General features: G+C 46.0%; 1 protein-coding gene across 1 annotated transcript; it reads left to right on the top strand.

Moving 5' to 3' along the window:
* The first annotated feature begins 8 nt into the window (after positions 1-8).
* Positions 9-25,069, top strand: SDF2 (stromal cell derived factor 2). The gene is made up of 4 exons (XM_073667876.1): positions 9-151; positions 249-478; positions 22,550-22,746; positions 24,487-25,069. The coding sequence occupies exons 2-4, from the start codon at positions 307-309 to the stop codon at positions 24,772-24,774; spliced, it is 657 nt and encodes a 218-aa protein (XP_073523977.1). The 5' UTR covers positions 9-151; positions 249-306; the 3' UTR covers positions 24,775-25,069.
* Positions 25,070-25,211: the final 142 nt, after the last annotated feature.

Below are 25,211 nucleotides of genomic sequence, written 5' to 3'. Positions count from 1 at the left end.
GGCGAACCATACACAACCTGCTGCGCAAGCGCAGACTTTTAGCGCTTGCTCAGTAGCTCGCTTGGAATGTATTGCGTAACTCAGTCTCAAAATGAAAGTAGATTTCAAGTTGCCTCCGAACGTCAGCGCTATGTTGCGTACATGAGACCAGGTACAAGAAAGAATGGCGTTCACTGACTATTGTATAGATTTATTTTGCCAAAAAATAAGATGGCTGACTGAGGCTTCCGGTTTCTTATGTTACCAAGGGTGCATTTCCGGCGGAGCCAGCTGACGTATCCGGTGTGTGCCGAGCCGGTGTGAGTGATGATGAAGGCTCAGGACGGAGCGGGCTCTCTCCTGCTCCTCTTCACGCCGCTGTTGTTCCCGTACGGCTCTGGCTCCGAGCTCTCGGTGGTGACGTGCGGCTCCGTGGTGAAGCTGCTGAACACCAAGCACAACGTCCGGCTCCACTCCCATGACGTCAGATACGGATCAGGTAACCGGGGTCGTGGCAGAAACCGAGAGGAAGGGCTGATACCCGGGAGATGGCTGGGTGGTCCTACTGACAGGTTGTCAGCGTGTCTATACGTGTCCAGGAGGGGTAATAGAGGATCCCAACAATGTCAGCGTATCTATACATGTCCAGGAGGGATAATAGAGGATCCCCACAATGTCAGCGTATCTATACGTGTCCAGGAGGGATAATAGAGGATCCCCACAATGTCAGCGTATCTATACGTGTCCAGGAGGGATAATAGAGGATCCCCACAATGTCAGCGTATCTATACGTGTCCAGGAGGGATAATAGAGGATCCCCACAATGTCAGCGTATCTATACGTGTCCAGGAGGGATAATAGAGGATCCCCACAATGTCAGCGTATCTATACGTGTCCAGGAGGGATAATAGAGGATCCCCACAATGTCAGCGTATCTATACGTGTCCAGGAGGGATAATAGAGGATCCCCACAATGTCAGCGTATCTATACGTGTCCAGGAGGGATAATAGAGGATCCCCACAATGTCAGCGTATCTATACGTGTCCAGGAGGGATAATAGAGGATCCCCACAATGTCAGCGTATCTATACGTGTCCAGGAGGGATAATAGAGGATCCCCACAATGTCAGCGTATCTATACGTGTCCAGGAGGGATAATAGAGGATCCCCACAATGTCAGCGTATCTATACGTGTCCAGGAGGGATAATAGAGGATCCCCACAATGTCAGCGTATCTATACGTGTCCAGGAGGGATAATAGAGGATCCCCACAATGTCAGCGTATCTATACGTGTCCAGGAGGGATAATAGAGGATCCCCACAATGTCAGCGTATCTATACGTGTCCAGGAGGGATAATAGAGGATCCCCACAATGTCAGCGTATCTATACGTGTCCAGGAGGGATAATAGAGGATCCCCACAATGTCAGCGTATCTATACGTGTCCAGGAGGGATAATAGAGGATCCCCACAATGTCAGCGTATCTATACGTGTCCAGGAGGGATAATAGAGGATCCCCAAAATGTCAGCGTATCTATACGTGTCCAGGAGGGATAATAGAGGATCCCCACAATGTCAGCGTATCTATACGTGTCCAGGAGGGATAATAGAGGATCCCCACAATGTCAGCGTATCTATACGTGTCCAGGAGGGATAATAGAGGATCCCCACAATGTCAGCGTATCTATACGTGTCCAGGAGGGATAATAGAGGATCCCCACAATGTCAGCGTATCTATACGTGTCCAGGAGGGATAATAGAGGATCCCCACAATGTCAGCGTATCTATACGTGTCCAGGAGGGATAATAGAGGATCCCCACAATGTCAGCGTATCTATACATGTCCAGGAGGGATAATAGAGGATCCCCACAATGTCAGCGTATCTATACATGTCCAGGAGGGATAATAGAGGATCCCCACAATGTCAGCGTATCTATACATGTCCAGGAGGGATAATAGAGGATCCCCACAATGTCAGCGTATCTATACATGTCCAGGAGGGATAATAGAGGATCCCCACAATGTCAGCGTATCTATACATGTCCAGGAGGGATAATAGAGGATCCCCACAATGTCAGCGTGTCTGTACATGTCCAGGAGGGATAATAGAGGATCCCCACAGTGTCAGCGTGTCTGTACATGTCCAGGAGGGATAATAGAGGAACCCCACAGTGTCAGCGTGTCTGTACATGTCCAGGAGGGATAATAGAGGATCCCCACAGTGTTAGCGTATCTATACATGTCCAGGAGGGATAATAGAGGATCCCCACAATGTCAGCGTATCTATACATGTCCAGGAGGGATAATAGAGGATCCCCACAATGTCAGCGTATCTATACATGTCCAGAAGCGATAATAGAGGATCCCCACAATGTCAGCGTATCTATACATGTCCAGGAGGGATAATAGAGGAACCCCACAATGTCAGCGTATCTATACATGTCCAGGAGGGATAATAGAGGATCCCCGCAATGTCAGCGTATCTGTACATGCCCAGGAGGGATAATAGAGGATCCCCGCAATGTCAGCGTATCTATACATATCCAGGAGGGATAATAGAGGATCCAGGAATTAGCTGGTAACAGGGAAGGGAAACGCATGGCACAGTGATGAGACCTCAGCAGATCTACACCATCCACCTTATAGTGAAAAGTGAGATACAAGTTGTTCTTGTTCTACAGGAAATAGTTGAAGCTATTATTATAGTCCTTAACATAAACTTTAATTTGTGGTTTATTGCTTTACACAAGACATTCACTTGTACAAGCAGGTGGCTCAACGGAAGCATCTGCCCACTCAGGAGATACCACAACATCATAACTAATAAACATTGCTAAGTGCTTGTTAAAAAAACAAAAATAAAACCAGCAACCTTCCAGTGTAACGGTTATTAAACATTTTCTCCTTTCTCCTGAATCATCAGTGGCCTGTTTCCGAGTCAAGGAGCGCTGCACTTACAAGCTCTTTTATATAGAGTTTGCATGCACTTACTGGAGCGCACTGTTGGCACCTGATCTCGGTGCCTGCACTCCTCCAGTGCTGCGGAGACGAGGCTGACTCTGCAGCGTGGGACAGTGCGGGTCAGCGGGGCACCGATCTCACCTGGTCTAAACTCAATCATCAATGGGAGGTAGGGGAGTGGTGTGCTCCTGATAAGAAATAATGCTGCTTACCATTAATTAGTAATGGGCCATTACTGTAATAATTACCATTTACTGTAATAGTTACCAGTGGTAAATCCTTTCTTCCCCAGCACCTTAGTATCATACGATTTGCAAAGTGAAAAAAGCAGAACTAAAAATCATAAAGATGTATGAGAGCTAAGCACTAGAAATGGAAAAAACTGACCCAAAAAAGCAACACAAGTGAAGAAAAACGCCACAGGAAATAAACGTGTTACGTTTAGTATCTTTACTAATGACTTAGGCTGGGTTTAGACCTGTCGACTACGGCCATTAAATGACTGCTGGTCTGCTACATGCAAGCCCATTGCCACTTTCGACAGGCCAATCTGATTTCAATGTGCACAGAATGGTCGTAAATACAATTGTTCTGTGGACATAGAATATCCTGTTACACGTGGTAATGTATCACTTCCGCAGTGGAAAAAAAAATCATGCATTTCATTTTGCTTGTTCGCTAGGGGTTTGCTGGTCTGTTTCGGCTGGCCTATAGTCAGGGACGAGCTTTAAAGGGGTTGTCCAGTCTTGAACTACAAGTCTGCAGCCATTGTGATGGCAGACGTGTGAACTCACATTGTGCACACTTCACACTGTGTGGAGTCTCCAATGCCTGCATCGGAAGCGGTGATAGTATGTGCGTCATCAGTAGGATGGAAGTCAGACACTGTGCATCACACATACCTGTGTGACTGGCGTCCCATGCAAGCCTCAGCTGTGTACATTTCTAATACTAGACAACCACCCCCTCCATCGTTAGGTGTGTGAGTGGTTGTTTCGTCAGTATTTTGCACCTGTGCTGCCCCCGCCTTTATCATAGGGGTCTACTGCATCCTGCTAGTGTATTGGTAATCTGACTTAGTCTTGGTAAGGTTGTTTCTTTTTCTGTGAGATTTTTTTCAGGGTCTCAAGTGCTATTAGTCATAGACATCAATCCTAAGAGTCCTATAGACCTTAGTCGTCCGGGTTGGCCACTAGCAGGGCTGTGGAGTCATAGTCAGTGCTCATTTTGGTGGAGTCGGTATAAAATGGACTGACTCCTAAAATATATAATAAATTGGGTGCAGTAGATCAATGCGGTTTGTGGGGAATATTTTTTCATAGGAATTTGGGAAAGTTATGAAATGTCCTATAAATGGCTGTTCTATTCCTGATCTAAGGCTACATTCACACACAGCGTTTTTGCTGCGTTTTTTGAGGATACTTTTTTCAGCTGCAAAAGCAGATCAGCTTTTTAAAAAACTGCATCACCTGAAAGGTTTTTGAGCTCATAGATAATGTTTTCAATAGGAAAAGCAGATTAGAAAAGCGCCGAACAAACTGACATGCTCATTCTTTGTGAGGATCTGTTTTTGAGCCCAAAAATGGATCCTCACAAAACGATGTGTCTGAATGTCATATCTTGAAACCCATTGACTTTGCTGGGATGCCTAGAGACACTGCATTTTACTGCAAAAAAACGGATCCCCAAAAACGCTGTGTGTGAATCATGGCCGTAGCCAGCGAGGGGCAGGGGGGCAGCTGCCCCCCCAGAAGCAGGGGCACGCACCTATCAAAACTCACTTGTATGCTGCAGTGCTCCCCTCCTGCACTAGCTCCAGACTGCAGGGGGCAATCTCCCCTCCTCTATCCTGTCTTCTGCCATCTTCACCACATAGAGGAGGGGGACGGGTGCCTGCCCTGCACAGGATCTGATTCCTGGGTCCCTAGCTGGAGAAAGTGAAAGTACTACTGCTCATCTCTGTCACAGGAAGGTAACTAATGCTAGTATTGTAGGTGATTATTATGTGCTCTCTGTGCAATGTACTATTTGCTGTCTGTAGCTGTCATCTGTCTGTCACACTCTGTCCCTCTGTCACACTCTGTCCCTCTGTCACACTCTGTCATCATAAAAATGATTAAATGTCTGATGTTCACATTGTACTACAATAAATTTTTCACTTAAATATAAGCAATATATGTGGGAGTCGGAGTTGGTGTAAGGGAAATTCAGGAGTCTGAGTCGCAGGTTTGGCTTACTGACTCCACAGCCCTGGCCACTAGTCTAATGTGCATGGAGGTCTTTTATCTTCCCCAGCAGATGATGATCGGGGAGAGGAGGATCTGCACCTTGGAATTCCAGTAGGCAATCCTTTTAGTCTGCCTATATAAGGGATGTCAAACTCTGGCCCTCAGGGTGGTTATATTTGGCCTGCGACACCAGAACCGCCACTCCTATATGGGGCCATTATTCTGTATGGAGGACTATGTGAGCTCTGTTATTCTGTATGGAGGACTATGTGGCCTCCGTTATTCTGTATGGAGGACTGTGTGGGCTCCGTTATTCTGTATGGATGACTGTGTGGGCTCCGTTATTCTGTATGGATGACTGTGTGGGCTCCGTTATTCTGTATGGAGGACTGTGTGGGCTCCGTTATTCTGTATGGAGGACTGTGTGGGCTCTGTTATTCTGTATGGAGGACTGTGTGGGCTCTGTTATTCCGTGTGGAGGCCTGTGTGGGCTCCGTTATTCTGTATGGATGACTGTGTGGGCTCCGTTATTCCGTGTGGAGGCCTGTGTGGGGCTCTGTTATTCCGTGTGGAGGCCTGTGTGGGGCTCTGTTATTCCATGTGGAGGCCTGTGTGGGGCTCTGTTATTCCGTGTGGAGGCCTGTGTGGGGCTCTGTTATTCCGTGTGGAGGCCTGTGTGGGGCTCTGTTATTCCGTGTGGAGGCCTGTGTGGGGCTCTGTTATTCCGTGTGGAGGCCTGTGTGGGGCTCTGTTATTCCGTGTGGAGGCCTGTGTGGGGCTCTGTTATTCCGTGTGGAGGCCTGTGTGGGGCTCTGTTATTCCGTGTGGAGGCCTGTGTGGGGCTCTGTTATTCCGTGTGGAGGCCTGTGTGGGGCTCTGTTATTCCGTGTGGAGGCCTGTGTGGGGCTCTGTTATTCCGTGTGGAGGCCTGTGTGGGGCTCTGTTATTCCGTGTGGAGGCCTGTGTGGGGCTCTGTTATTCCGTGTGGAGGCCTGTGTGGGGCTCTGTTATTCCGTGTGGAGGCCTGTGTGGGGCTCTGTTATTCCGTGTGGAGGCCTGTGTGGGGCTCTGTTATTCCGTGTGGAGGCCTGTGTGGGGCTCTGTTATTCCGTGTGGAGGCCTGTGTGGGGCTCTGTTATTCCGTGTGGAGGCCTGTGTGGGGCTCTGTTATTCCGTGTGGAGGCCTGTGTGGGGCTCTGTTATTCCGTGTGGAGGCCTGTGTGGGGCTCTGTTATTCCGTGTGGAGGCCTGTGTGGGGCTCTGTTATTCCGTGTGGAGGCCTGTGTGGGGCTCTGTTATTCCGTGTGGAGGCCTGTGTGGGGCTCTGTTATTCCGTGTGGAGGCCTGTGTGGGGCTCTGTTATTCCGTGTGGAGGCCTGTGTGGGGCTCTGTTATTCCGTGTGGAGGCCTGTGTGGGGCTCTGTTATTCCGTGTGGAGGCCTGTGTGGGGCTCTGTTATTCCGTGTGGAGGCCTGTGTGGGGCTCTGTTATTCCGTGTGGAGGCCTGTGTGGGGCTCTGTTATTCCGTGTGGAGGCCTGTGTGGGGCTCTGTTATTCCGTGTGGAGGCCTGTGTGGGGCTCTGTTATTCCGTGTGGAGGCCTGTGTGGGGCTCTGTTATTCCGTGTGGAGGCCTGTGTGGGGCTCTGTTATTCCGTGTGGAGGCCTGTGTGGGGCTCTGTTATTCCGTGTGGGGCTCTGTTATTCCGTGTGGGGCTCTGTTATTCCGTGTGGGGCTCTGTTATTCCGTGTGGGGCTCTGTTATTCCGTGTGGGGCTCTGTTATTCTGTGTGGGGCTCTGTTATTCTGTGTGGGGCTCTGTTATTCTGTGTGGGGCTCTGTTATTCTGTGTGGGGCTCTGTTATTCTGTGTGGGGCTCTGTTATTCTGTGTGGGGCTCTGTTATTCGGTGTGGGGCTCTGTTATTCGGTGTGGGGCTCTGTTATTCGGTGTGGGGCTCTGTTATTCGGTGTGGGGCTCTGTTATTCGGTGTGGGGCTCTGTTATTCGGTGTGGGGCTCTGTTATTCGGTGTGGGGCTCTGTTATTCGGTGTGGGGCTCTGTTATTCGGTGTGGGGCTCTGTTATTCGGTGTGGGGCTCTGTTATTCGGTGTGGGGCTCTGTTATTCGGTGTGGGGCTCTGTTATTCGGTGTGGGGCTCTGTTATTCGGTGTGGAGGACTGTGTGGGGCCCTGTTATTCGGTGTGGAGGACTGTGTGGGGCCCTGTTATTCGGTGTGGAGGACTGTGTGGGGCCCTGTTATTCGGTGTGGAGGACTGTGTGGGGCCCGGTTATACTGTATACTGGTTGGCCCGCCACTTTGTCCAAGTTTTTCATTTTGGCCCTCTGTGTGTTTGAGTTTGACATCCATGCAATAGATAAAAGCTACCGTCAGAATCTGGCAGCAGCGTTCTCACAGAGCACACAGGGAAGCTCAGCCGAGTCCAGAGAGCCTGTGTATGCGGGAATTGGGGAGATAAGCTGGGCAAAGAAGAGTACGTTTGCAAGCAACTGTTTCAGGGTTCTTGTCCCAAGTTCCTGCAAAGTAGGAGACCGATTGAGTGTCAGCGGTCTAGTGGGTTAAGACCTGGCTTGTGCGTGTCCTTCCACCAGTTTGGCGCTCTCCTTAAGGAGAAACTTTGAAAAGAAATTCAAGAGAAAATGACAGGAAAAACTCCCAAAACATACCACATTATATATTAATTTATTCTTCCTGACTTTCATCTAACATTTTGACAACAAGTGGGTTTTTTTTCCCTGAAAAAAATATGGTGGATAAACTATGCAAAAACTGCAGCACTTTTATGAAAAATGTTGTGTGCAGGCACATCTAGACGAGCCCTTGTCGCACCCCAGGGAGGATTAGTATCTGCCCCCATTAGTATAGTACAATGTAGGGCACGATGGACACGGAGGCTCTCATAGAAATACATGGAGGCTGATAGACTTTGGATCCACACAGAAACGCAGTCAGATTTGGAGCTCCGCTCACGTGATCTAACGGCAGCTGGGAAGGAAGCTGATAGTTCAGTAATAAAGTGAAAACAGAACATTTTTATCCCTGTAGATCTATTTCTGTATTACTCTGTATGCCCCTCCACTTTACACCATATACATATGTCCAGTTGGATTAGTCAGTGCATCCTTCCTGCATTATAGTGTCTGTTTTTACAGGGCAGTCAGTGACAGATGTAGAGCTTCACCAGGAGGCGAGTCCAGTACCAGGCCATGCATGGTTGTCATCATTAGTGTGTGGGTGAAACCGCTGCACCCACAATATCACCTGCAGGAAAGTGCACATTCCCCTGCTATGTGCCCATCAGACATGGCATAGTGATTGTAAGGGCTCTTGGGTAAGTACTGGCATCCCTTCAGGGCTGAACATGAAAGGCTCCTTGTTCAGCTCCTTGGTTTATCCCTGTTGTGGACCGGTGCAGGAACAGTCTTCTATTGAATGTACCGTTCTGGTCGGTAAAACGGACCGGACTACTGCATCCTGCGAAATTGCACATGTATTTTCCCCTTCTCCCATGACAGCACCACCTGAGAGAGGGTATCCGCCCACCAAGGACAGGAACCTACTGAATAAAAAGGCGGTACCTCTCCTCCGCATCAGTTTTTGGTTCCTGTCCCTGATGGGAGCCTCACCAGGTGGTACCTCACGTACCTGGATTATGGACGGTGCGGCCTGGAGGCCGTGGAAGCAGCAGATGGTCCCTGTTCCCAGCCCGTCTGGCTGCTGCCCGGGTCTGCGTGTGGGGAGGAGGTGCTGTTTTCCTTCGGATGCCTCCCCGCGTGCGCCGGGGCCTGCGGCCGGGTCTGCGCCTCGCAAAGATGAACTGAGCGCGCCGGCCGGCAGGTCTTCCGGGCTGCGCACGTGGGGGTCGCGTCGCACCCTCTGACGGAGCGCGCCGGAAGTCCGGGCTGCGCACGCGCGGGGTGCTGACGCGCCCTATCACGGAGTGCGCCGGAAACCGGGTCTGCTCATGCGCGGGTGGGAAGCTGTCATCCCGCTGCAAGCGCGCCGGGTGCCGCTGGGCTGCGCACGCGCAGAGGCAGGTGGATCTGCGGGTAGCGCGCCAGCTGGCTAAAATTAAAAAAAAAAGGAAAAAGAGAGATGAGCATGCTGCCGGAAGGGGAGGAGCCTAAAGGAGGTGGAGCCCTACTGCTTTTAAGGATGGGGAGCAATCAGGATGGCGGTGTCTGCATCCCCGCCATGATGAATGAGGAACCGCAGTCACCTGGGCAGCAGCTGTCACCGCCACAGGAAGTACAGCAGCAGCCACAGCCATCAAAGCAGCGCAAGCAGCTCAAACAAATGGAACGGGAATCTTCCCATCGACAAAGTCACAGCAGTGAGGGGCGTACGAGTTCCGGCAAGACTGGTCAGAAAAGACTTCGTCAGTCCACCTCCGCCAGATGGGAGCCCTCATGTGAACGGCAACCACCGCCTCCGGTACCCTAGTCTGAACGGCAGTGTGGTGAGTGATCTTCGTGAAAGTCTCACCTTGAATAATGTGCTCTTCTCTCTCTCTCTCTTTTCCTCCTTCTTCTCCTTTTATTTCTTGGGGCAGGAGGCGAAGAAGTGTAGTGCTAAGAATAAAAACAGGGAGTGTGCTTTATGCAAAATCGGTCTTCCCACCTCCTATGCCAAAAACCTATGCTCGGACTGTATTCAGAAAACCATTGCAGAGGAGTCCCCCAGGTTTTCTTTAGAATTAAAGGATCTAATCCAGACAGAGGTCAGAGAGTCTTTAAGAGGCTTAACCTCACTCAAAAAGAAGAAGCGAAAACTAGTTTCTTCAGAATCAGAGGAATCAGTGGAGTCCCGTTTTACGAGAGAACTGCCTTCCTCCTCTAATCACTCCTCATCGTCATCGGAGTCTTCGGATGATAATGGGGGGGGCAGACCTTGTTTTTCGGTTGATAATACTGAGAGACTAGTTAAAGCCGTCAGAGGGACTATGGGTATTACCGATACCAAAGTGCCCAGAACAGTCCAGGATGTTATGTTCGGGGGCTTAGACCAAAGGAGGAGACGCTCATTCCCGGTCAATGACAGGATTAAATCTCTGATAGAAAGGGAATGGAAGAAACCGGAGAGGAAGGGTCAGCTGCCGTCATCCTCCAAGCGGAGGTACCCCTTTGAGGATGAGGATGCGGCTAAATGGGACAAAACCCCTAAGATTGACGTGGCCATTTCAAAATCTTCAAAAAAAATCCACTCTGCCCTTTGAGGATTTAGGAGCCTTAAAAGACCCGCTGGATAAAAAAGCAGAGTCCTTCCTTAAGCAAACCTGGGAGTCGTCAGCAGGGGCCCTTAAACCGGCAGTAGCAGCGACCTGCACTGCTAGATCTATGATGATCTGGCTTCAACAATTGGAAGACCAGATCAGGGGGAATGTGTCCAGGGAGAAAATTCTATCAGACCTTCCTCTTATGCAGGGAGCGGCTGCATTCCTGGCAGATGCATCGGCAGATTCAGTTAGGCTGGCTGCCCGGTCTGCAAACCTCTCTAATGCAGCCCGTAGGGCGCTATGGCTCAAGAGCTGGCCAGGAGATGTGCAGTCAAAGTCTAAACTGTGCTCAATCCCTTGTGAGGGGGACTTCTTGTTCGGCAAAGGTCTAGATGACATCCTAGATAAAGCCGCAGACAAAAAACATGGATTTCCCATGGTGTCTGGTTCCCGATTTAACAGTTCCTTTCGGAAGAGAAAATACAGCCGCAGTAAAGCTCCCAGAGACCAAGGTAGCTGGAAAGACCGAAAGCCGTATAGCAGAGGCTTCATGTTTGGGGGTCCCTCCTCCGAGAATAAGAAAGCCCCTAAGTGACAGTTCCCCCCAGGTGGGAGGAAGATTGTCCCACTTCCTGCCTGCCTGGAAGAAAATTTCATCCAATTCTTGGATCTTAGGGATAATCAGGAGGGGGCTCACACTAGAGTTCAAGAGCAGGCCCAAGAACACTGTCAAAATATCAGCCCCCAGAGGTTTAGTGGAACAGATAGCCTTACAGCAGGAAGTTCTCTCTCTGCTCAGGAAAGGAGTTCTGGTGGAAACACCTGCACCCGAGCAAGGAAGAGGATTCTATTCGACTCTCTTCCTAATAAAGAAGCCGGACGGCTCCTTCAGGACCATTGCGAACTTAAAGAGACTGAACGACCATTTAATCTACAGGCCTTTCAAGATGGAAACAATAAAATCAGCCATAAAGATGTTATTTCCGGACTGTTTTATGTGCGTCCTCGATCTGAAGGACGCCTACTACCACGTCCCGATTTTGCCAGATCATCAACAGTTTCTAAGAGTAGCTGTACAATTCGGCAGGCACGTAAGGCATTTTCAGTTCGCAGCTCTTCCCTTTGGCATTTCCATGGCGCCGAGAGTCTTCACAAAAATCATTCTGGAGGTCACAGCGCACTTGAGGGAAAGAGATATTTTAGTCATCCCTTATCTGGACGATTTCTTAGTAGTGGGCAGATCAAGTCAACTCTGTGCTCTAGCCCTGGCGGACGTCATGGCCAGTCTAAGACGCCTAGGTTGGCTGTTAAATCTGGAGAAGTCAAGGCTGGAACCAAAGAGGGTTCAGTCTTTCCTGGGTCTCATTCTGGACTCGGAAAACCAAACCTGTCTTCTGCCAGAGGAAAAGAAACTGAAGATCAGATCCCTAACATCTCAGATTGTCAGCAATCCGACCATCACCCTGAGGAGTGCAATGTCTCTGTTGGGTACAATGACGTCTTGCATTCCGGCGGTTCAGTGGGCCCAGCACCATTCCAGATGTCTTCAACAGGAGATTCTGGCAGCGGACAGGCGGCTCAAAGGTCGCCTGAATGGGAAAATATCTCTTCCAGATGTTGTGATCAACTCCCTGGACTGGTGGACATCTCCGGTCAACCTATCTTTGGGGGTTCCTTGGACCTTCCAGGTGTCGGATACAATTACAACAGACGCAAGTGCGGAAGGTTGGGGAGCTCACCTAAGGGATCGTTCTGTACAAGGCCTCTGGTCGGACAGCGAGACAAGCCTCTCTTCCAACATGAAAGAGCTGTTGGCAGCCAGAAACGCGCTAAAAGAATTCAGTTCTGTTCTTCAGGGTCCTCACGTCAGGATAATGTCAGACAACAGATCAACAGTCGCCTACATCAATCATCAGGGGGGTACCAGGTCTCTCCCTCTGATGTTAATAGCGGATCAGATCTTCAGGTTTGCCGAGAGTCGGCTGGTTACGCTCTCGGCACTGCATATAAAAGGGGAAGAGAACATAAAGGCCGATTTCTTGAGTCGTCACATCTTGAAACAAGGAGAGTGGGAGTTGAATCCAGCCGTTTTTCAGCAGATTGTGGATCGGTGGGGACAGCCCCAGATAGATCTGTTTGCAAACAGACACAATCGGAAGACCGAAACCTTTTGCTCCCTGAATCTAAAAGAGGGGGCGTTTGCGGTGGACGCGCTGCAGATTCAGTGGGATTTCACTCTAGCTTATGCCTTTCCCCCTTTAGTACTGATCCCTACTATCCTGAGGAAGATCCGAGAGGAACGGGCGAGGGTTATATTGATCGCCCCGTTCTGGCCCAAGAGACCATGGTTCACTTGGATGAAGAGAATGTCCCAAGCAGATCCATGGGTTCTTCCGGACATCCCGGATCTCCTCAGGCAGGGCCCAGTCTGTCATCCCCAAAGAGCGGGCCTGCATTTGACGGCTTGGATTTTGAGAGGTCGCTATTGACGCAAAGGGGGTTTTCTCCAGATCTTGTTACTACCCTTCTAGCAAGTAGAAAGCCGATAACAACTAGAATCTATGGTAGAACCTGGGCTAAGTTCTTGTCTACCTCGGGTCAGTCTGCCAAAGGGAGGGTTCCTATTGAGGCCATACTAGAATTCCTCCAGAAGGGGTTAACATGGGACTAGCTACCAGTACTCTTAAGGTACAGGTATCTGCTCTGGGGACACTGTATAATTATGACTTGGCAGCAAATAGATGGATCATTAGATTTATTAAAGCCTGTCATAGATCCAGACCTATTCCTGTTCCAAGAATGCCTCCTTGGGACCTTAATTTAGTTCTGGAAGCATTAACCAAACCTCCCTTCGAGCCCTTAGAGAAGGTTTCAGAAAAAATCTTAACCTTAAAGACTGCGCTATTGGTGGCCCTGACATCAGCTCGTAGAGTCAGTGACTTACACGCACTATCCATTAACCATCCATTCACTCAAGTATGTATGGATAGAGTAATCTTAAGACCAGACCCGGCCTATCTTCCAAAGGTAGCCTCCAAGTTCCATAGGACGCAAGTAATCACTCTCCCTTCCTTCTATCCTAATCCTAGGGATTCTGAGGAATATAAGCTTCACACCTTAGATGTTAGGAGGGTGTTAGTCCAGTATTTGGAAGTGACAAAAGCCTGGAGAAAGAGTGACGCTTTATTTATATCCTTTCAGGGGGCTAGGAAAGGACTTAAGGTTACAAGGGGGACCATAGCTAGATGGGTCAGGGATACTATTACCTTAGCCTACTCTTCTAGCAATCTGCCGCTTCCTGAGAACCTGAAGGCCCATTCCACCAGAGCGGTAGCTGCTTCCTGGGCTGAGAAGGCGGATGTGCCCATCGACATTATATGTAAGGCGGCAACTTGGTCATCCCCTGCTACATTTTACAAACATTACCGTCTTGACCTTTCCTCTTCTACTGATCTGTCCTTTGGTAGAAGGGTGTTGCAAGCGGTGATCCCTCCCTCTGGTATTTAATCTCTATAAATCTCTCAGGTGGTGCTGTCATGGGAGAAGGGGAAAAGATCCTAGTTACTTACCGGTAACGGGATTTTACAGAGCCCATGACAGCACCCTATTAATTCCCTCCCCTTTATCACTGTGGTGTGCACTTTTTTTAAGGTGTTTAGTACATATGTTGAGGTGGTGGTTATGTATTAACCTGTCTTCGGAGGCCCTCTCATGCTCTGAAACAAAAAACTGATGCGGAGGAGAGGTACCGCCTTTTTATTCAGTAGGTTCCTGTCCTTGGTGGGCGGATACCCTCTCTCAGGTGGTGCTGTCATGGGCTCTGTAAAATCCCGTTACCGGTAAGTAACTAGGATCTTTCCTACATAGAAATGGCGTAATAAATCTCCACATTTGTATAAAAGTAAATAAATGTTATTGTTGCAAACAAAAATATTTAATACACAACCTCCAGTAAGGAGTAATGATTCAATATGATAGAGAAACAAATTCTAATGTAATATAGACATTGTAACAAAAGTACAATGAAGGGCAGAATGACGCCAAAATATGGGCAGCAATGTATATGGCAGCAATACAAGCAGATAGTATGATGACAAATATCAGTAGGGTACATGCAGAATGCTACGGTATACATAGATAAGTAAGGAATACATGAGCGCTACATGTATAATGCAAGCAGTGAATGCTATTAGTAAAGACCTATAATTGTGACAAGGTCTGACCTATAATATAACAGACACAGTGATCCTAAAGGGTCAGGGAGAGAGAACATTCAAATGTATAAAAAATAGTTACCCATAATGGATGCGCAACTCTCGCAACCCAACGCGCGTTTCGCATAGGCTCTCTTAATGTTGTGTCCAATGGAGTTTTATATATTGTCCCAAACATCTGATATGAGGGCACACCATAATCGGTGCATGCGTAGTGATATCCGCACTTTAGGAACTGTATGCTGCCATTGGCAGTCCTTGAGTATTGGCCTTTGTGTTTTTAAATACTTTTTGCCACAATAAAATTTATTTACTTTTATGCAAATTTTGAGATTTATTTCTCTGTTTCTATGTAGAAACTATGTATTTTTGGAGTTTTCTCCATATGTAATCTTGATCATGTCCAGGATTGTGTTCTCATTAAAATTGCAGGTGTGCACTGGTCAATATGTTAATATTGGGTCAGTACTCTGTTCGCTGCGTAAATGGACAGCACACAGACCGGAAATACAGCCGTCTGCACGCCTCCTTACTGACTAAATCTGCCAATGTAAGTCTGGACTCTTGTTGGTTGCCGTGTGCGATAAGACCACTGTGCTCGCTGATACACGTGATCCATGTAGGGGGGATTTAGAGATGGAGCAAATCAAAAGTGAATGTCTTGCCCATAGCATCCATACAGGTCATGGCTTTCTTTAAAAATAATAGGCTGGAATCTGATCCATGTCCCTGCACAGGTGAAGGCTTGGGATACAGCCGGTCAGGCTGCAGTGCACAGATTCCTATAGTGGTGAATGAGGGATACGAAGATAGCGATGCACAGTCTGTTTCCGAAGGTCACCCTATTTTGGCCGGTGCAAAGTGAAAGTTATTTATTTTTCCGCCATGAATTGGGTATAACTTCCTGCAAGACCTAGATCACGCTAGGTGGCTTTGCTGCAGATGTGTCCTGTATTATAAGAGTGAGCGCTCCTTACTGACATGGAGCCCCTGGGTCACTATTAGGCAGCACCTGCCTGTCAGTATGGCGGTACTTTACATCGTACTGTTCTCCCTCCAGGGACATTCCATAAGTAACGTATGTTATCCATTTACTATTTTAAGGTCATTTTCGTTTTGGCATATAACTAGGCAATAAGCTGAAGCAATTGATCAAAGGCCTTTGTGTATATATATATATATATATATATATATATATATATATATATATATATATATATATATATATATATATATATATATATATATATATATATATATATATATATATATATATATATATATATATATATATATATATATATATATATATATATATATATATTAGTGCCTACAAGTAGTATTCAACCCCCTGCAGATTTAGCTGGTTGACACATGCGGAATTAACTTGGCATTGTGACATTTGTACTGTAGATCAGCCTGGAAGTGGGAAATGCACTGCAGCAAATTTTTTTTTTTTTTTTTTTTTAAAAACGTTAAAAGTTAATTCAGAGTGTCATTTATTATTCAACCCCTCAAACCACAAGAATTCTGTTTGGTCCCCCAAAAGTATTAAGAAGTAGTTCAGGCACCAAGAATAATGAGCTTCACATGTGTGGATTAAAGATCTCTTTTGCCAGCCTTTTCTGACTATTTAAGACCCTCCCCAAACTTGTGAACAGCACTCAGACATGGTCAACATGGGAAAGACAAAGGAGCATTCCAAGGCCATCAGAGACAAGATCGTGGAGGGTCACAAGGCTGGCAAGGGGTACAAAACCCTTTCCAAGGAGTTGGGCCTACCTGTCTCCACTGTTGGGAGCATCATCCGTAAGTGGAAGGCTTATGGAACTACTGTTAGCCTTCCACGGCCAGGACAGCCTTTTGAAAGTGTCCTCCCGTGCCGAGGCCAGGCTTGTCCGAAGAGTCAAGGCTAACCCAAGGACAACAAGGAAGGAGCTCCGGGAAGATCTCATGGCAGTGGGGACATTGGTTTCAGTCAATACCATAAGTAACGTACTCCACCGCAATGGTCTCCGTTCCAGACGAGCCCGTAAGGTACCTTTACTTTCAAAGCGTCATGTCAAGGCTCGTCTACAGTTTGCTCATGATCACTTGGAGGACTCTGAGACAGACTGGTTCAAGGTTCTATGGTCTGATGAGACCAAGATCGAGATCTTTGGTGCCAACCACACACGTGACGTTTGGAGACTGGATGGCACTGCATACGACCCCAAGAATACCATCCCTACAGTCAAGCATGGTGGTGGCAGCATCATGCTGTGGGGCTATTTCTCTGCCAAGGGGCCTGGCCATCTGGTCCGCATCCATGGGAAGATGGATAGCACGGCCTACCTGGAGATTTTGGCCAAGAACCTCCGCTCCTCCATCAAGGATCTTAAGATGGGTCGTAATTTCATCTTCCAACAAGACAACGACCCAAAGCACACAGCCAAGAAAACCAAGGCCTGGTTCAAGAGGGAAAAAGTCAAGGTGTTGGAGTGGCCTAGTCAGTCTCCTGACCTTAACCCAATTGAAAACTTGTGGAAGGAGCTCAAGAATAAAGTCCACATGAGACACCCAAAGAACCTAGATAACTTGGAGAAGATCTGCATGGAGGAGTGGGCCAAGATAACTCCACAGACCTGTGCCGGCCTGATCAGGTCTTATAAAAGACGATTATTAGCTGTAATTGCAAACAAGGGTTATTCCACAAAATATTAAACATAGGGGTTGTATAATAATTGACCCACACTTTTATGTTTAAAATTTAATAAAATTCAACTGAGCAACATAACTTTTTGGTTTGTAAGATTTATGCTTCTGTTCATAAAACCTACTCTCGTTTGCTGTTTGAAGGCTCTAACTTATTTGCATCTTATCAAACCAGCTAAATCTGCAGGGGGTTGAATACTACTTGTAGGCACTGTGTGTGTGTATGTATATATATATGTGTGTATATATATATATATATATATATATATATATATATATATATATATATATATATATATATATATATATATATATATATATATATATATATATATATATATATATATATATATATATATATATATATATTACACAGTCATATGAAAAAGTTTGGGCACCCCTATTAATCTTAAGCTTAATGTTTTATAAAAATTGGTGTTTTTGCAACAGCTATTTCAGTTTGATATATGTAATAACTGTTGGACACAGTAATGTTTCTGCCTTGAAATGAGGTTTATTGTACTAACAGAAAATGTGCAATCTGTATTCAAACAAAATTTGACAGGTGCATAAATATGGGCACCTCACCAGAAAAGTGACATTAATATTTAGTAGATCCTCCTTTTGCAAAAATAACAGCCTCTAGTCGCTTCCTGTAGCTTTTAATGAGTTCCTGGATCCTGGATGAAGGTATTTTTGACCATTCCTCTTTACAAAACAATTCCAGTTTGGTCGCCGAGCATGGACAGCCCTCTTCAAATGATCCCACAGATGTTCAATGATATTCAGGTCTGGGGACTGGGATGGCCATTCCAGAACATTGTAATTGTTCCTATGCATGAATGCCTGAGTAGATTTGGAGCGGTGTTTTGGATCATTGTCTTGCTGAAAGATCCATCCCCTGCGTAACTTCAACTTTATCACTGATTCTTGAACATTATTGTCAAGAATCTGCTGATACTGAGTGGAATCCATGCGTCCCTCAACTTTAACAAGATTCCCGGTGCCGGCATTGGCCACACAGCCCCAAAGCATGATGGAACCTCCACCAAATTTTACTGTGGGTAGCAAGTGTTTTTCTTGGAATGCTGTGTTTTTTTGCCACCATGCATAACGCCTTTTTGTATGACCAAACAACTCAATCTTGGTTTCATCAGTCCATAGGACCTTCTTCCAAAAAGAAATTGGCTTCTCCAAATGTGCTTTTGCATACCTCAGCCGACTCTGTTTGTGGCGTGCTTGCAGAAGCGGCTTCTTTCGCATCACTCTCCCATACAGCTTCTCCTTGTGCAAAGTGCGTTGTATAGTTGACCGATGCACAGTGACACCATCTGCAGCAAGTTGATGCTGCAGCTCTCTGGAGGTGGTCTGAGGATTGTCCTTGACTGATCTCACCATTCTTCTTCTCTGCGTTTCTGAAGTTTTTCTTGGCCTGCCACTTCTGGCCTTAACAAGAACTGTCCCTGTGTTCTTCCATTTCCTTACTATGTTCCTCACAGTGTAAACTGACAGGTTACATCTCTGAGACAGCTTTTTGTATCCTTCCCCTGAACAACTATGTTGAATAATCTTTGTTTTCAGATCATTTGACAGTTGTTTTGAGGAGCCCATGATGCCACTCTTCAGTGGAGCTTCAAACAGGAGAACAACTTGCAAGTGGCCACTTTAAGTAGCTTTTCTCATGATTGCATACACCTGGCTATGAAGTTCAAAGCTCAATGAGGTTACAAAACCCAAAAAAGTGCTTTAGTAAGTCAGTAAAAAGTAGGTAGGAGTATTTAAAACAAGAAAATGATAAGGGTGCCCATACTTATGCACCTGTCAAATTTTGTTTGAATGCAGATTGCACATTTTCTGTTAGTACAATAAACCTCATTTCAAGACAGAAACATTACTGTGTCCAACAGTTATTACATATATCAAACTGAAATAGCTGTTGCAAAAACACCAATTTTTATAAAACATTAAGCTTAAGATTAATAGGGGTGCCCAAACTTTTTCATATGACTGTGTGTGTGTATATATATATATATATATATATATATATATATATATATATATATATATATATATATATATATATATATATATATATATATATATATATATATATATATATATATATATATATATAATATATATATAATATATATACACACACACACGTTTTAAGCTGCACATTTGGCTTTTACAGCCCAGAAATGCTGGATGAGGGAATATGGATACAGTACGCTTTGACATGAAGACCCATCAATATCTTTATATACACTGCTCAAAAAAATAAAGGGAACACTTAAACAACAGAATATAACTCCAAGTAAATCAAACTTCTGTGAAATCAAACTGTCCACTTAGGAAGCAACACTGATTGACAATCAATTTCACATGCTGTTGTGCAAATGGAATAGACAATAGATGGAAATTATTGGCAATTATCAAGACACCCTCAATAAAGGAGTGGTTCTGCAGGTGGGCACCATAGATCACATCTCAGTACCAATGCTTTCTGACTGATGTTTTGGTCACTTTTGAATGCTGGTTGTGCTTTCACACTCGTGGTAGCATGAGACGGACTCTACAACCCACAGAAGTTGGTCAGGTAGTGCAGCTCATCCAGGATGGCACATCAATGCAAGCTGTGGCAAGAAGGTGTGCCGTTTCTGTCAGCGTAGTGTCCAGAGGCTGGAGGCGCTACCAGGAGACAGGCCAGTACACCAGGAGACGTGGAGGGGGGCCATAGGAGGGCAACAGCCCAGCAGCAGGACCGCTACCTCCGCCTTTGTGCAAGGAGGAACAGGAGGAGCCCTTCAAAATGACCTCCAGCAGGCCACAAATGTGCATGTGTCTGCACAAACGGTTAGAAACGGACTCCATGAGGGTGGTATGAGGGCCCGACGTCCACAAATGTGAGTTGTGCTCACAGTCCAACACGGTGCAGGATGCTTGGCATTTGCCATAGATCACCAGGATTGGCAAAGTCGCCACTGGTGCCCTGTGCTCTTCACAGATGAAAGCAGGTTCACACTGAGCACATGTGACAGACGTGACCGAGTCTGGAGACGCCGTGGAGAGCGATCTGCTGCCTAAAACATCCTTCAGCATGACTGGTTTGGCAGTGGGTCAGTAATGGTGTGGGGTGGCATTTCTTTGGAGGGCCGCACAGCCCTCCATGTGCTCGCCAGACGTAGCCTGACTGCCATTAGGTACCGAGATGAGATCCTCAGACCCCTTGTGAGACCATATGCTGGTGCGGTTGGCCCTGGGTTCCTCCTAATGCAGGACAATGCCAGACCCTCATGTGGCTGGAGTGTGTCAGCAGTTCCTGCAAGATGAAGGCATTGAAGCTATGGACTGGCCCGCCCGTTCCCCAGACCTGAATCCGATTGAGCACATCTAGGACATCATGTCTCGCTCCATCCACCAACGTCACGTTGCACCACAGACTGTCCAGGAGTTGGCGGATGCTTTAGTCCAGGTCTGGGAGGAGATCCCACAGGAGACCATCCGCAACCTCATCAGGAGCATGCCCAGGTGTTGTAGGGAGGTCATACAGGCACGTGGAGGCCACACACAATACTGAGCCTCATTTTGACTTGTTTTACAGACATTACATCAAAGTTGGATCAGCCTGTAGTGTGTTTTTCCACTTTAATTTTGGGGGTGACTCCAAATCCAGGCCTCCATTGGTTAATAAATTTGATTTCCATTGATGATTTTTGTGTGATTTTGTGGTCAGCACATTCAACTTTGTACAGAACAAAGTATTCAATGAGAATATTTCATTCATTCAGATCTAGGATGTGTTATTTCAGTGTTCCCTTTATTTTTTTGAGCAGTGTATTTTTTTTGTTTTACTATAGAAGAAACATTAGTCAGTAATTATGTGAGCGTGCTTGTTCAACCCTTTAACCGAGCATGCTCGGGTGCTTTCCGAGTATCTTCGGCGTGCTCGTGTGTTATGTTAGAGTCCCTGCCTCTGCATGATGTACGGCTGTTAGACAACCTGAACACATGCAGGGATTGCCTGTTTGTTAGGGAATCCTCACATGTGTTGAGGCTGTCAAAGAGCCATAAATCATGCAGGCACAGGGACTCGAACGTAATATACGAGCACACCTGAAGATACTCGGTAAGCACCCCAGCGTGCTTGGTTAACGGGTTAAATGAGCACGCTCGCTCATCACTAGTGGTCAGCTGTACAAAGGGAGTCAATGGCTGATGTATGCCACTGTATGGCATCAGAGGCTTCACAGGTACACATCTGGGAGTGCCCCCGTTGTCTGCTAAACAAGCAAAAAGTGAAGCCGCGGCAGCAGGTGGTTTTTACAGGTTGCTGAAGTTGTGTTTTGGGGTTTTTTTTGGATGTTTGATCATGTCTGTGTGGTGTCTAGTTCCAAAGAACACAGATATTAGCAAGCATTTAAAAAAACTGTTTGATTTGCAGCAAAACTTTACACTTACCAGCGCGGATTGTAGCTGCACTTTGGCTGCTATGTGGCATTTCTTTTCCTTTTTTTTTTCTTTTTTTATATTTGCCATGATAAAAAGGTCCATAAGGACTATGCTCCAGCACCAATGGGAAAATGTTAAAACATGCCTTTTACTGTGCAATTAAAAATGTGGTGCAAAAAAGATTAAAGATCTATAAGCTTACGTGTTTCAGGTTAGCAACCCTTATTCATAGCTGATCTCACAGTAAGAGTGCAGTCAGTATTACTTGCGCATCGCAATGCTCGGACTGGCCGTCGGCTCTCCTGACCTGAGCGTGACAGCATGTATAAAAATACCTGCTGTCTCGCTCAGGTCGGGAGAGCTGACGGCCAGTCCGAGCATTGCAATGCGATTCTCATGCCCTTCTGACTGCTCCCTTAAAGTTATGTTTTAGCATTAGTGCAGGAGCTCAGTCCTCATGGACCCTTCTTCCATTTCTGAGCTGGGAACCAGTAGCCTGTTGTTCTCCACCACACCCTGACCAAGCCAGGTGTACTAGGGTTCCTATGTGAATTCAAGTGGCTTCACCCTTTTGTCCCCCTGGAAGGCGAGCTGATTACCCTTTCTTCCTTCCCTATATATTTGCCGTACAGTGGCTGCAACAGAAGAAGCCTAAATGAAATGTCAGCCATGTGCTACATGAGTGAGAGGCGCTGTTAGCAGTTCTCTTTTTAGCAATTGTCTTTTATTCTATTTCTAAATGCGTTTACATGTCCAAAGTGATTGTTGAATTCCTCATCATCGCAGGCAGTGGGCAGCAGTCCGTGACCGGCGTTACGGCCGCAGACGATGGCAACAGTTACTGGCGAATCCGCGGAAAGACGTCCACCGTTTGTGAAAGAGGAACATTGGTCAAATGTGGACAATCGATCCGCCTCACACATGTCAATACTGGGAGAAACCTACACAGCCATCACTTCACATCTCCATTATCAGGAAACCAGGTGAGTTATCATAAGTGGGCTGACGTGGAGCCGCGATAAATGTGTGGTCTTTGGGACTCAATGCCGAATGTGGGGGGTCCCAAAACCCCCTGTGTGATTGAAGCAGGGATTTGCAGGTTGACCACCTTTCTATTCTATATACAGAAGACTTTGGGACCTCATTCTTAGAATTGGTCAGATACCCATCTATGATAGACTTATCACATAACCTGTGGATAAGTAATAAATGTACTTAGTGGGAAAACCTCTTTTAATTTAATAATTCACCATGTTCTAACTCATTATTTAAACACAGATGTAGAACCTAAGACAATCCAAGAAATCATATAAGATCCCTGAAAAAACTTGGTTTACTGTAATTTTTCTCAGGAGGAATATCATCTTCCGCCTTCCAAAAGGCTAATGTTTCCTTTTCAGTTTAACCACTTAAATGCTGCTGTCAAACAAACATTTAACAGGGTTCAACATGGCAGCATTGACTTCTGAAGGCCATCGGGGTGCCAATCTGTTACCGGTGCCTGGCCCCGGTGCCTGCCTGTTGCTGCACGTCATAGGGGATTGTCAATTCCACAATACTCTACACTGCTATACCATTGTATCGGCCATAAAGCCATTGCAGGTTAAAGTTTCCTTATGGGGCTGATTAAAAATGTAAAAAATGTTTAACTCTCGCCCCTTTTCTTCAAAAGTATAGAGAGAAAAGTAAAAAAAAAAAATTAACTTATTAGCCGAACTAATAAAATAAAAAATGTTTAGCCCATATTGTGAACACTGCAAAGGTAAAGGGAATTGAAACGCCAGAATTGGCCATTTTTGGTTGCTACAATTCCCCAAAAAATGACCATGCAATAAAACAAAACATTGTGTTATTAAAGCGGCTCGATGTGCAGAAAAAAAGCTCACACTGATCCATAAATGGAAAATAAAAAAGTTATAAAGTTATGGGTCTCAGGGAAATGGCGACACAAACCAAATTTTGTTTTATAAAGTTCTGAACACAAAGATAAAAAAAAAAACAGTGGCGGCATTGCATTTTTTTTGTTTTTCTCACCATTTCACTTCACTTTAGCTTCTTTTTTGTTGTTGTTTTTCAGTACATAATATGGAAAAGTGAATGGTGACAATCAAAACTACACCACATCCTGCAAAAAAAAAAAAAAGTCCTCATGGCTTTTAGGAAAAGGGGAGGAAAGGACGAAAGCGCAGAAATGAGTGATTAATGGGGTATTCCCATCTCCAGGATTCTATCCCAATATGTAGTAGGTGTTTATTATAATAATAATATTAGCAAATATCTCCAATTAGAAATGTAGTATAGTTCTTCTGATTTGTAATGTCTCTTTTCTTATGTGCAGGGCATTGCAGTAGCTTAGGTACCCATGGTTACGACCACTAGCAACTGGCTAACTGTCACTATGAGTGGTCGTAACCATGGATACCTAAGCTACCGAGACATTGCAAATCAGAAGAACTAATGGGAGGTATTTTCTAATAATAATAATATTATTATTATTCCTACTACATATTGGGATAGCATCTTGGGGATGGCAATGCCCCTTTTAAGCCTTCCCAAGCTTTCTGGCCTTTACTTGGCCTTTATGCTGTGATATTGCATAAGGTCCTACAGTATGGTATATGTAATAAACTGTGCTGAAGCTTTTGGGACTTGTGTTTCCACCACATATATAGATCTGTTAGACAAGTGACCCCTGACATATTTGCTTCTTGTTCATTGTGCAGGAGGTCAGCGCTTTTGGAGATGATGGGGAAGGAGATATCTTAGACGACTGGACTGTACTCTGCAACGGGGAATTCTGGCAGCGGGACGAGGAGGTGAGATTGAAGCATGCGTCCACCAGCGTGCTGCTGTCCATCACAGGAGAACAGTACGGGCGCCCCATAAATGGACAGCGAGAAGTGCACGGCATGACCTATGCAAGCCAGCACAACTACTGGAAAGTAATGGAAGGCATCTTCATGAAACCTAGTGAACCTCCCCGGACTGACTACACTCACTCTGAGCTATGACCGCCAGCACAATGACTGTTAGAAAGCCCTTCAGTTTTTTCTTAACCGTACAGTGTTGACCTCCTCCGAGGATTTCGCCAGGATCTCACAAAGTTCACTTTGAAGAGCTGGTCGCAGTGGATTATGGGGCACAGTTTGTATGGTGCACCCCTGTGTTGGTATTATTATTTCATATTTTTATCTTCTGGTGACAATGCGCCTGATTCATCCATGAGCATGACCCTGCAGAAGAAAAAAAAATTATGTATTATTCTGCAGCAAATGGTTTTTAAATGAAAAAAATTCTTAAATTGTGGCTCTCCGTTATTTTTTATTGTAATAACTTTCAGAATTACTAATAACTTTTGTACTTGTGAATCTAACATCAGCCATCATAGAAGGCGATTTGTCAGTAACACTTTATTGGCATGGGATTGTTTTCATTTTTGCGCTTTCGT

This window comes from Phyllobates terribilis, unplaced genomic scaffold (assembly GCF_046119375.1).
Source record: "Phyllobates terribilis strain yellow unplaced genomic scaffold, ASM4611937v1 Scaffold_2__4_contigs__length_985480577, whole genome shotgun sequence".
Taxonomy (NCBI): Eukaryota; Metazoa; Chordata; class Amphibia; order Anura; family Dendrobatidae; genus Phyllobates; species Phyllobates terribilis.
The sequence above is the reverse complement of the archived record's forward strand: the minus strand, read 5'-3'. Positions and strand labels throughout refer to the sequence as shown.